The sequence below is a fragment of the Pleurodeles waltl genome, chromosome 5 (genome assembly GCF_031143425.1).
Source record: "Pleurodeles waltl isolate 20211129_DDA chromosome 5, aPleWal1.hap1.20221129, whole genome shotgun sequence".
Taxonomy (NCBI): Eukaryota; Metazoa; Chordata; class Amphibia; order Caudata; family Salamandridae; genus Pleurodeles; species Pleurodeles waltl.
Window position 1 is genome coordinate 51,960,623 of NC_090444.1, and position 13,896 is coordinate 51,974,518.

The 13,896-nt window shown below is 43.4% G+C and overlaps 1 protein-coding gene across 1 annotated transcript in view; it reads left to right on the forward strand.

Moving 5' to 3' along the window:
• LOC138295327 (uncharacterized) overlaps nt 1-13,896 on the forward strand; it is a 360,326-nt gene that overhangs the window by 192,383 nt on the left and 154,047 nt on the right. Inside the window, exons 7-9 of the mRNA XM_069233551.1 lie at nt 1,987-2,133; nt 12,779-12,895; nt 13,724-13,792. Of these exons, the coding sequence (XP_069089652.1) occupies nt 1,987-2,133; nt 12,779-12,895; nt 13,724-13,792 (333 nt within the window). The remainder of the gene's footprint in view (nt 1-1,986; nt 2,134-12,778; nt 12,896-13,723; nt 13,793-13,896) is intronic.

A 13,896-nucleotide genomic window follows, 5' to 3' on the forward strand; every position in this document is an offset into this window, starting at 1 on the left:
AAGCCCATAGGTTCCTGGGCCCGGTGCCACTGCACCTGTTGCTCTTTTGATAACTAGACCTCAGGAGAGAAAGCGAAAGGGGCAGAAAAAGAGAAGCAAAATGAATACAACAAACAAAAGGAAGAAAGAGAAAGGGGTCACAAAGAAATAAAAGAAGTAAGGGAAATAAATAAACAGAAAATGAAAACAAAACTAAGAGAATAGAGCAAACATGATACAAAGGAAAAAAAGGAAGGAAGCTACTGAATGAAAGATAAAGAGGAAAAAAATAATGAAAGAAGTGTGAAAAAAAAATTAACATCAGAGAAAAAAGAGAGATGGTGAGAGAAACACGCAATAAAAGAACCAGGGCATGCATGTACTAACACATTTCCCACAGACACAGAATTGGAAAACAACTTTAACACTTAGGGTCCCGACTAATAACTTGTGGCTTCCACATACAGATAGGAAAAATCGGGATTTATAGTAAAACATGAATTGACAGATAAAGATAAGAAAAACAGCAGAGGGAGGAAGAAAGATCTAAAAAAAAAGTGAAAGGACGTTTACTGAGTCAAAAGAAAGAGCAAATAAAAAAGACAAAGAAAGAATGAAGGGAAGAGAAAATAGAGTGAAAAAATGAACACCTGATGAAAAAAGAGAGGAATGAAACAAGGAAAGAAATATACAAGTTTTTATAAGTTTGAATGAGGAAGTAGCAAGAGGAAGAGGGGAAAAAAAAAAGGAGAGGAGTAGAAATAAACAGTTGAAAGAAAGAGCAAAACTATTAATATGTGGATTTTAAGAGCTGGAAAGAGAAAAGTGAGGAAGAAAGAAAATATTGAGAGTAAAGGGAGTTAAGGAAAGAAAGGAGTGAGCTAAGTGAAACAGACCCTCCCAAATAAGGATGGCATCTAAGAATAGATTTAATTTGTTACACTACATCCTCAAACAGAAGTCAGAGTGTGGAACAGCAGGAGGCACTGCAGAACAGCAGGAGGTTAATTAGGTGTATGTGAACCCTGATACAGCATTATTGGGGCACTTCAGATCAGGATTAGGGGTATAGACAGAGCTTAATCCTGGCCCTGTGCTGGAATAACAGAAAGGCAGTGGGTGAGGATTGAGAAACGGAGTGCTGTGTAACTTCTTGTATTGGAATAATGGGGCCCTGCAGGTTAGGGAGGATTGGAAGATTGCAGCAATTATTGGATAATTTTAACACATATTGTGAAAAGAAGGGACTGGAGATTAATGCTACTAAGGCCAAATTTTGGGGGATCAGACCCAAAAGTCATTCAGAGGGGATTTATTTCTGTAGCAGAAGATGCTTGAACGTGTACCAAAACTTTAGTGTCTGGCTATTATGCTTGATAGTAAATGATCCTGTACTTCGCACATTCAAAACAAAGGGCAGTACTTCTGCATAGAGCTATGGCAATCTTCAAAAATCATCAGGCAACATTGCCCAGACCAGTCTTCCCACTATTGACCTCTATAACTTAAAAGCACAAGTAGTGGCCCTATATAGTGCCAAAATTTGGGGGACATTCAAATGTGAAAAGGCTGACCAAGAGTGAGAATACGTGTCCGAAAAGCACTCCCCTTATCCCCATGTTCTATGATCAGCTTTCAGCAGTATGGAGATGAGTATACGTAGGACAGAATAAAATGAGGAGTGCTAGAGAAGAGCTGTAGACTGAGGAGTCACAGAGAAAATAATGCGGGGGAAGACAAATAGGAGCAGTAGAAGAGGGAGGAGGATGATATGAGAGGGAGGAAAGGGGTTCTATATGAGGCACATTAATGTAACCTACAAGAGATGGGAATTTCACCTGTGTTTGGTTTCTCTGAAGATATTGGAAGCTTTTTCCCTTTAGTTCCAAAGGAGTCAAGCAATCTATAAGGATAATTCAGTGTGAGGATCTGTGAACAGCCTGTGGCAGTTGTGCTGTTAGCTCAGGATGGCTGTGTTTTTAGTTCAGTCCTGTTGGTGTTTTACAGATGCACCACATCCGGGGACCTGCCCCAAAATACTAGCTGCGTGCAAGCTGCCCCTGCCTCCCCCACAGTGCCAAAGTGACACAGACTGTCTGAAGACTCAGAAGTGCTGCAACCTCTGCAGGAAAAGATGTGTGTCTGCTGTGAGAGGTAAAGTATCTTCAAACAATCTACCATCTTGGGGGTCTGGAGTCAATTACTAAGCCCTACTGCTTCCTCTCCACATACAGCACCCAAAAACCTTTGAGTGAGTTGTTGGGATTTAGAAGACCAACATTACAGAATACTACATGAGATAGCATAACACGCATGACATAGCATAGCATAACATTGCATTAAATAGAATAACATGGCATGACCTAGCATAATACATTACATAAGATAGCATAACATGGCATGACATAGCATAATACAACATTACATAAGATAGCATGACATGACATGACATAGCATTACATAACATTACATAAGATAAATGACATGGCATAACATAACTTTATAATTCTATTGGCCTCACATAATATGATTGCTTTCTCTTGCTGTTCTCATCTTTTTCTTGCTTTTCACAATTTAAGGATTATATAATTGAGTGCACTTGGATATGAATTAAAAACACAATTCAAAATTCTCAAGTATAAAGAACAAAAACGTTCTATTCCATATTATCTTCCATTATTACACAGTGACAGTCGCTACTGTGTAGTTATGATTCACACTACAGTTTCCACAGAAAAATCTTTTTTTATTTGCCCATAAATGTGGCCTTTTTGGATGAGCGTGCGCCAAATTTGGTCTTTGTCTACTGCAGCGAGGTGAGGTCCAGGTTGTTACACTTCATTCAAACCTGTGCACATTAAAAAGGTTAAGGTGATAGGGAGTCAAAAAAGGAGCTTTCCCATTTTAGATCCCATTATACATTTTGCTCTCAGTTACAACAACTGAACCTATTCACACTTTGAAACTGGACATTTTCTGGGAGAGCATGCTTCTGTAAATCCTTTCAGTAGTTTTTGAGTGACTGACATTTAAAAAACATGCCAGTGAAAGGGTTTGAAATTGTTTTTTATATATTAGCCATTTGAAGTCACAATTTTGAAAAATGATTTCTGTCAACTAGATTGCCTGATAAAGGGTATAATTTTTCCCTGAAAGTTTGATAATCACAATTTTGTAAAAATAAAAAAACAAAAACGAAGCTGAGGAAAAATAATTTCTACAGAAATGGGAGGGCACTGTGAGACGTGCCACACTATACTCCAGGTGGGTGCTCGGGGCTCTCTGAAACAAGCATTTGCAATGCAACAGGGTCTTGCATTCCTCCGAGTGAGAGTTATTATCAGTTGTTAACTTCTAACTGGATTTTTCTTGCCACATTAAATGGAAAAAAAACGCACGATCAAGTTGCTTACAGTTCACTCATAGTGAAACCTATCGGAAAAAATGCAATTATCTACGTAACCATCAAAAGTGTAATTAACTATGTAGTAGGGTTGATGTTATGCAAAGTGCTCAACTTCTGCCAAGAGAGATCGCGCTGAGAAAAAAAGATAAAAAGTAGTCCATAAACCTGACAGGAAACAGCGAGCCTCCCATGTTTTCAGTACTTGGTTGTTGCGCTCTAGGAGAGCTAACCACCGGAAAAGGCACGAATGTATGAGTGCCTTCCACCAATGAAAGCAAGCAGATTTTAACAGGCAAGCCCACGAACCAATGAAAGACACTGATGTGACATGGATGGGGCTTCAAGCCCTTTTCTAACTCCTAAATCGTCTCACAAATGGAACGCATGCGCAAGCGCATGCGATGCAGGCTCGACCCTAACAAAAAAAACGAGGACACATTCCTGGAAAAAGGAATGCCCAAATTTAGGAAGGGCCTAGCACCACCTAGTGTCACATTAGCATCATTTTTTATGGTATGTGGAGGTAGATTGGCAAAAACGCTGTTCCCAATTTACAAGGTGGTGCAATGCATGCATTGCACCACTTTGTAAATCTTTGCGCCACATTATGCCTCAGGCAGGCATAATGAATGCGGGGGGGGGTTCCTCCATTAGGAGGCCCAGAAAAGTGGGATTCCACTGCGCCATTTTTCTCGTAATTTTAATGACTGCTCTGTGCAGGCATTATATTGAGGCACACAAATGTTTTATAATGGGCCTCTATGAACTTTAGAGGATTAGTGCCAATCAGAAATTATGATGCTATTGATCCTAACGTGCGCCGTATCATTAATATTGTGCACACATGGTGGCATTAGTGGGGGTGCAATTGGCACAAGAAAAGTGGCCCTTCATTTAATGAAGCATCACTTTTCCTAAATCTGGGCCTAGGTGCATTAGTGTAAAATTTTTATTTTCATACCCGGGCAGGTTCAGCAGGTCCAGAAGTGCTGCCAGCATAGCTGTGGCTTTGAGTGTACAGACCCTGTGACAGGCACAGTGTTAGTGCAAGCCTGTCTATGAACAGGGCACAGATTCACTGCTCTGATCCTATTATAGCTTGTTAGATAGTGTGATGTGTTGATGTGCACACCATAGAGATCTCCTTGGAAGCTCCAAGCTGAATACCAGTGGTCCATAATCTAACCTTAAATTTACAAAAGTTCTAAGAAATGTACTAAGTCTATGCCTAATTATAGCCCCATTTTGGAGATCACATGGACATCGTACATGCTGTATTGCTCATTCTTAAACTGTACTCTTTACCATTCCAAAACAGTTATCAGTAGAAGCCCTGCATTGTATGAGGGGCTCTTGTTAGATGGAATCACAAATGTTTCTTTATTTAACTACACGACCTGCATCTGGTGTAGGATCCTTCTACAGCAATGAAAAGATCTGAACCACAGCAAAGAGTTGTACTAAGCAAGGCAGGGAGAAGGAAGAAACTGCCAAATTAAGCGACAGTGCCCAATTCTATATTACAGAATGAATCACATGGCAATCTACCCCACTCATAAAGCAGTGATTCCTTCTCATAAACATGCAACTACCGGCAGAACTCACTTCAGATAAGAGAAACTGCTGAGCAAAAAAGTGAGAGCCTCAATCCAGCCCCAATCCAGCCAGCAACGCAGGGCCATTGCACTCAGTCAGCAGTAGAGTTGAATAGGCATCGATCATGTGATGCCCAACAGATAGAGCCATATTGACCTGTGAAGAAGAATCATCACTGATCCGTGCAACCTCATAAACTGGCAAGTGCCCCTGCAATAAAAAGAACAAAATATCTTGGAGGGAAATAAGAGAGAATTTTGGTCCAGCACACGTCTTCCCAGTCAATACTGTGCTTAACAAACAAGGAGGGCTGTTCTGTAAAGAAGCCAGATTAGCCAAACTATGGTAAAAAGGTCCCTTCAGTTTCACAGGAGTAGCCTTTATAGGATGCACAGTACCTCACCCACCAAAGCTGTATGCTTCAGTATCAGGTCATCAGCATTGTGGGGTCTATGGATCCCCAGACTACTCCTGGTCACAGGTTTATCCTCTTTGTCGGAGGGGAGCTCCAATAATCAACACAGCCGCTAGGGGGATCTTCTACAGAGATCTTTTCCTGTCTGTTTGTCTGATGGTGTTCAGTCTGAAAACAATCCTTCTTTCGTGCTGTGAGTGCAGATCAGGGTGGGGCCAATAAATAAAATTAACACCCAAATCAGTGTTATTCCGGGTGGATGTCCTTGTTAAGGTAAAAAGAAGTCTAACATCTGGGATGTGGACTGTCCCAGTGTTCAGTATGTAGACAAAATGTGTCCTAGAGGGTCAATGGCAATTCATCAGGACCATAATCACAAACATCTAATCTACTATGGGGGACAACCCAAGGGGCAGAAATGGTGCCCTCTGTAAGTAACTTAAATACAATTGTTTACTTATATATATATGACATAATCCCCCATTTTGAGGGGTTACGGTGTTTTATGCATTTTACCTGAAAGCTAAACATTACAACAAATAAACAACACATATTAAAAACCTGCAATATTGTTTTGTGCTTTAAAATGTGTACTGTGTCACCAAATTGCATGCACATGTGTGCATTCTGAGGTGGATATTTACAAGAAAGTGGTGCATCAGTCCTGATGTGCCACTCTTCTTGCTTCACCCTTGCCCCACCTAACGACACCATGGTTGTGCCTTATTTAGAATGCGGCGCACCCTGGCGGTCGTTAGCACAACATCCTCACAATTCTTGACACTGTAGCAGCGCTTTCCTGTACTAGCGTCAATAGCGACAATAGTGCAGCAAAGCAAAGGCAGACCCATGGGTGGGTCATTGGAATGCGTGCCTTGAGCAGGCATTAAAAATGACAGAAAAAATGGTGCAGTGAAATGATGTAAATTTCACTGCACCATTTTTCTGGGCCTTCCTGCACAGAAACACCCCCTTGCATACATTATGTCTGGCGCAGGCATAATGTGGCGCAAGGGGTTACAAAGTGGCACAATGCGTGCATTTCACTACTTTGTAAATATGGTGCGGGGCAAAGGCAATGATGCTATGGCGGTGCTAAGGTAGCACAATGTGCCCCTGAGTGTCATAGTGGGCACAGAACAGAACACTTAACACAATGACGAATGTGAACTCCTGATGGTACAGAGTCATGATGCAAGTGGTAAGAAAAATATATCAGTTGCGTACCCATTTCCCAAGTTTTTTTAGAGCCCCTGGGTACACATGGATGTAAACTCCCCTGTCGCTATAAGCGGATCAATACAAGGATTACTGAAGGGTAATATAGAGGGAAATACTCTTTTGGCAGTTTGAGTTCTCTGATTCACTTATTTGCCAATTTTTAAATCTTTGCTGAGTACCTGCGCACATCCACAAACATAAACATGGGTTGCAGCAGGGTGGTTGGCTTTTTTATGGAGACTGAGGCCAATGCAGATAGCTGTGCATTGAGTCACTGCATGAGTGTGTAACTTATTGATGCCTGGGAATGTTCCAGCGCATCTAGGGGTAGATTTATGGAAAGTGGTGCTGCTCCTTAGCGCCCCCCTACCGCTACCATGTGTGCACCATATTTAAAATACGTGGCACCATGGCGCAGAGTAGGGGGCAATAGCATAATTTTTCATGACGCTATTGATGTACTCTGCAGGAGTAGTGCCAAAATATTGGCCCTACACCTGCAGAGTACATAGGGGACCATTATAAATAATAGAAGCACCCTTTTACCGCCTGCTTTGAGCAGGCGTTAAAAGTGCCGTACAAAATAATGCAAGGAAATCTCTTTGATTCTTAGGCCATTTTTCCGCCCCATCCTAACAGGGGAAGGACCCCTTTGCATACATTATGCCTGGCACAGGCATAATGGAGCACAAAGAGTTACAAATTGGCGCAATGCATGCATTGCACCACATTGTATACAAGGAGCTAGGATTTTGACCTTGTTGGGCCACATTAGTGTAAACAGAAATTACGCTAATGTGGCACATGGTGGCGCTATGGGACTATAAATATGACCCCAACTATGTAACTCCATGCACTGAGTTATAAAAACTTGTTCAGGTCTAAAAGGCAACAGGTTGGTATTTTTGAGTGCCATCTTTGAAATGACAAGGGCCGTATGAAAATGCATTTTGGCATATTTATGCTGCTGTGAGGTGACTAGAGTGCATTACTTTTCGAAAGTCGGAGGGTATGTGAGTTTCAAGTGCGATTGGAGTAACATAACAAATAAAAACTGCCCTCAGTATTATACATAAACATCAGTACATGTTGACGCCGTTTCAGCCTTGACCTGTAGCCACTCCATCACCACCCACAACCAAAAGCAATGCATGGCAAGGGGTTGGCTGCCACATGTGGTTGGGTGCAGGGCCTACCCACAGACCAGGCTCTATGGCCAACCTCTGCCATGCATAGTCTTACACTGTGGTTGGCCATCTGTCTGGAGGGTTGGGTGCTAGACCTGGCCCAGGCCAAAAGGTAGAGATGGGTCATACATGACAAAGGTAGTTAGATTTTAACTTAACATTTAAAAAAACATAGAAATGCAGTGAAAAAACACTACCATTTATAAACAAAAAAACTATAAAATACACCAGATATACGTAACTGACATAAGTAAGACTTGCACCTCTGTGATGCGCTTCTTATGACCTCACAAATTACATCAATAATGGAATCTGAAATCTATGGCAGCAAAAGTTATATATATGTATATATATATATATATATATATATATATATATATATATATATATATATATGTGTGTCAGTTACATATAACAGGCCCATTTCAGTTTTTTTAGTTTTCAAATTGAACTATCTCCCTCATTTGTTACTCCACATCGTGAAGTTCTCATGTGTAATAGAATTGGTGATATTTGTCTGCTGATAAATTTGCATCATCATCTCATTTGATTTGCCTGCAAATGTTTTACTTACTAATAAGCCTGCCATATGTCCTGCAGTAGGACTCATGTGTGACATATTTCCTCCGCCCAAATTTGCAACAGTGACACTGTAGGAAAGTACCATCTTGCCTGGCATGTTACCCCCATATTTCACTGTATATATGCTGTTTTAGTGTATGTGTCACTGGGACCCTGTCAGCCAGGGCCCCAATGCTCATAAGTGTGCCCTGTATGTGTTCCCTGTGTGATGACTAACTGTCTCACTGAGGCTCTGCTAACCAGAACCTCAGTGGTTATGCTCTCTCTGCTTTCCAAATTGTCACTAACAGGCTAGTGACCAATTTCACCAATTCACATTGGCATACTGGAACACCCTTATAATTCTCTAGTATATGGTACTGAGGTACCCAGGGTAGTGGGGTTCCAGGAGATCCCTATGGGCTGCAGCATTTCTTTTGCCACCCATAGGGAGATCTGACAATTCTTACACAGGCCTGCCACTGCAGCCTGAGTGAAATAACGTCCACATTATTCCACAGCCATTTACCACTGTACTTAAGTAACTTATAAGTCACCTATATGTCTAACCTTCACCTGGTGAAGGTTGGGTGCAAACTTACTTAGTGTGTGGGCACCCTGGCACTAGCCAAGGTGCCCCAACATCGTTCAGGGCAAATTCCCTGAACTTTGTGAGTTAGGGGAAACCATTTCACGCGTGCACTATACATAGGTCACTACCTATGTATAGCGTCACAATGGTAACTCCGAAACATGGCCATGTAACATGTCTAAGATCATGGAATTGTCACCTCAATGCCATTCTGGCATTGGGGAGACAATTCCATGATCCCACGAGTCTCTAGCACAGACCCGAGTACTGTCAAACTGCCTTTCCCAGGGTTTCACTGCAGCTGCTGCTGCTGCCAACCCTTCAGACAGGTTTCTGCCCTCCTGGGGTCCAGCCAGGCCTGGCCCAGGAAGGCAGAACAAAGGACTTCCTCAGAGAGATGGTGTTACACCCTCTCCCTTTGGAAAAAAATGTCAGGGCTGGGGAGGAGTAGCCTCCCCCAGCCTTTGGACATGCTTTAATGGGCACAGGTGGTGCCCATCTCTGCATATGCCAGTCTACACCGGTTCAGGGATCCCCCAGCCCTGCTCTGGCGGAAAACTGGACAAAGGAAAGGGGAGTGACCACTCCCCTGACCTGCACCTCCCATGGGAGGTGCCCAGAGCTCCTCCAGCGTGCCCCAGACCTCTGCCATCTTGGATTCAGAGGTGTGCTGGCACACTGGACTGCTCTGAGTGGCCAGGGCCAACAGGTGACGTCAGAAACTCCTTCCGATAGGCTCTTACCTGTGTTACTAGCCTATCCTCCTTCCTAGGAAGCCAAACATCATTTTCTGGCTATTCAGGGTCTCTGCTTTGGGGAATTCTTCAGATACCGAATGCAAGAGCTCACCAGAGTTCCTCTGCACTTCTCTCTTCACCTTCTGCCAAAGGATCGACCGCTGACTGCTCAGGACGCCTGCAAAACCGCAACAAAGTAGAAAGACGACTACTGCAACCTTGTATCGCTTCATCCTGCCGGCCTTCTCAACTGTTTCCTGGTGGTGCATGCTCTGGGGGTAGCCTGCCTCCTTCTTGCACAGGAGCTCTGAAGAAATCTCCCGTGGGTCGACGGAATCTTCCCCCTGCAACCGCAGGCAACAAACAACTGCATCACCGGTCCTCTGGGTCCCCTCTCAGCATGACGAGCGTGGTCACTGGAACTCAGCAACTCTGTCCAAGTGACTCCCACAGTCCAGTGACTCTTCAGGCCAAGTTTGGTGGAGGTAAGGCCTTGCCTCCCCACGCTAGACTGCATTGCTGGATACCGCGTGATTTGCAGCTGCTCCGGCTCCTGTGCACTCTTCCAGGATTTCCTTTGTGCACAGCCAAGCCTGGGTCCCCGACACTCTAACCTGCAGTGCACAACCTTCTGAGTTATCCTCCAGTGTTGTGGGACTCCCTTTTCTGACTTCGGGTGGACTCCGGTTCAATCCTCTTCTAAGTGCCTGATCTGGTACTTCCGTGGGTGCTGCTTGCTTCTGTGAGGGCTCCCTGACTTGCTGGGCGCCCCCTCTGTCTCCTCATCCAAGTGACGACATCCTGGTTCTTTCCTGGGCCACAGCAGCATCCAAAAACCCTAACCGCAACCCTTGCAGGTAGCAAGGCTTGTTTTTGGTCTTTCTGCATAGGAACACCTCTGCAAGCTTCTTCACAACGTGGGACATCCATCCTCCAAAGGGGAAGTTCCTAGTCCTCTTCGTTCTTGCAGAAACCAAAGCTTCTTCCATCCAGTGGCAGCTTCTTTGCACCCTCAGCTGGCATTTCCTGGGCATCTGCCCACTCTCAACATTGTTGCAACTCTTGGACTTGGTCCCCTTGTTTCACAGGTACTCAGGTCCGGAAATCCACTGTTGTTGCTTTGCTGGTGTTGGTCTTCCTTGCAGAAACCCCCTATCACGACTTCTGTGCTCTCTGGATGTTATAGGTGCACTTTACACCTACTTTTCAGGGTCTTGGGGTGGGCTATTTTTCTAACCCTCACTGTTTTCTAACAGCCCCAGCAACCCTCCACAAGCTCACATAGGTTTGGGGTCCATTCGTGGTTCGCATTCCACTTTTGGAGTATATGGTTTGGGTTGCCCGCCTACCTATGTGCCCCTATTGCAATCTACTCTAACTTTACATTGCTTGCACTACTTCCTTTTGCTATTACTGCATATTTTTTGTATTGTGTACATATATCTTGTGTATATTTGGCATCCTCATACTGAGGGTACTCACTGAGATACTTTTGGCATATTGTCATAAAAATAAAGTACCTTTATTTTTAGTATATCTGTGTATTGTGTTTTCTTATGATATTGTGCATATGAAACCAGTGGTATAGTAGGAGCTTTGCATGTCTCATAGTTCAGCCTAAGCTGCTTTGCTATAGCTACCTTCTATCAGCCTAAGCTGCTAGAAACACCTCTTCTACACTAATATGGGATAACTGGACCTAGTACAGAGTGTAAGTACCCCTTGGTACCCACTACAAGCCAGGCCAGCCTCCTACATTGGCTGTGCAGCGGTGGGATAAGTACTTGTAACTATTTACCACTTTGTCATATTGTACTTTTCATAAGAGAATAATATACAAAACAAGTTCAGTGTATCTACACCTAACCAAAAACTTTTGCTTTTCTTCTCTTACACTATCTGCTAAGTGCTGAAAAGTACCTCTAAAACTTTCTAAAAGTTTCAAAAAGTTGAAAAAGGTTTTTTTTCTGTTCTTTAAAAAGTCCTGAAAGTATTTCTCTCTTTAATCTGTCTCTAAACTTTCTTCTATCATGTCTGGTGTAGGAACTCCTCTTAATTTAGTCAATACAACTTATTAGCACCTTAACTTTAAGAGCCTAAGGAGTCTCTGCATTGAGAGAGGTTTAGTGGTAGGAAAGAACCCTTCTAGAGAATTGCTGTCTAATATGCTTGTTGAGAATGATAAGGCCCCGGGTGGCACCTCATCGGAAAAGTTAGTAGACAGCTCACACTCTGACTCAGGGGAGCCCCTTGAGGTAGTGGTACAGGGTTCTCTTCCTAATCTGCCCCTTAGCAGAACACCTAGCATAGCTGGTAGTAATAGAAGCTCCCATCACAGTAGGGATGTTTTTGTTCCTGGAGGCCAGGTTGTTAGGGTGCCAACTGTTAGGGACAGGTCTCCCTCTGCTCATTCAAAATATTCTTCTGTGTCAAAACATTCCCAACCCACCCACCCTGATGACAAAATGTTAGAAAGGGAACTCAATAAGTTGAGAGTGTAAGAGACCAGGCTGAAGCTTAAACAGCAACAGCTGGCTCTAGACAGGGAATCCCTAGACTTAGAAAAAGAGAGACAGAGGTTGGGGTTTGGACCCCATGGTGGCAGCAGCAGTATTCCTGATAGCAATCCTGTGAGAGATCATGATTCTAGGAATCTGCATAAGATAGTTCCCCCTTACAAGGAGGGAGATGACATTAACAAGTGGTTTGCTGCACTTGAGAGGGCCTGTATGATATAGGGGGTCCCTCAAAGGCAGTGGGCTGCTATCCTATGGCTATCTTTCAGTGGAAAGGGTAGGGATAGGCTCCTTACTGTTAAAGAAAGTGATGCCAATAATTTTACAGTTTTGAAGAATGCACTCTTAGATGGATTTGGCTTAACCACTGAACAATACAGGATTAAGTTCAGAGAAACCAGAAAGGAGTCCTCACAAGACTGGGTAGACTTTGTTGACTATTCAGTGAAGGCCTTGGAGGGGTGGTTACATGGCAGTAAAGTTTCTGACTATGAAAGCCTGTACAATCTAATCCTGAGAGAGCATATTCTGAATAACTGTGTGTCTGATTTGTTACACCAATATCTAGTGGACTCAGATCTGACCTCTTCTGAAGAATTGGGAAACAAGGCAGACAAATGGGTCAGAACAAGAGTGAACAGAAAAGTTCATACAGGGGGTGACAAGGATTGCAAGAAGAAAGATGGTAAGTCTTCAGACAAGGGTGGGGACAAATCTAAAAATGAGTCTTCATCAGGCCCACAAAAACACTCTGGTGGGGATGGTGGGTCCAAACCCTCTTCTAATCAAGTAAAAAAACCATGGTGCTATTTATGTAAAGTTAATGGTCATTGGACAACTGATGCCAATTGTCCAAAGAAAAGCACCAAGCCTCTCACTACCACAATCCCTACTGCAACCTCTAGTGCCCCTAGTAATAGCAGTGGTGGTGGGAGCAAACCTACTAATAGCTGATCCAAGGGAGAAGCTGGGCTCACTCTTGGTAATTTAGTTGGGGTTTGTCTTGTTAGGGAGACCACAGAGGCTGTGTTAGTCTCTGAAGGTGTCATTGATTTGGCCACCTTGGTTGCTTGTCCCCTTAATATGGATAAGTACAAGCAACTGCCCCTAATCAATGGTGGTGAGGTTCAGGCCTACAGGGACACAGGTGCCAGTGTTACCATGGTAATAGAGAAACTGGTACACCCTGAAAAACAACTACTTGGTCACTAGTACCAAGTGGCAGATGCTCATAAAAACACTCTTAGCCACCCCATGGCTGTTGTGAATCTCAACTGGGGGGTGGGGGGGTTTACTGGTCTGTGGGGGATTGGGGTTGTGATCTGGGATACAGAGAACACAGACGCAGATTTTTAACCCTTAACAGGGGTTTTTCTTTCTTTATTTTAAGTTCTAGGAGAGGTGGAACACAGTGATAGGATGGTAGCCTTTTTTTCCTCTCATTTGTTGCTCTTCCTCCAATCTGTAGGACTTTGCAGGTCTTTAATGGTTTCCTTAAATTTTTCTTTTCCAGGTGGCGAGTTTCAGGTGTCCTCCCCTGGGTCCACGATTTCCCTCGGAAGAACAAAAGAGGATACAGCAGGTTAGTGGGACGGTATTTTCTTGGTCTACTGATTTCTGTGATTAGTGAGGGGAGGGGTGGAGCTGTGAGGGAGTAGTGAGGGACTAACTAAACAAACACTAATA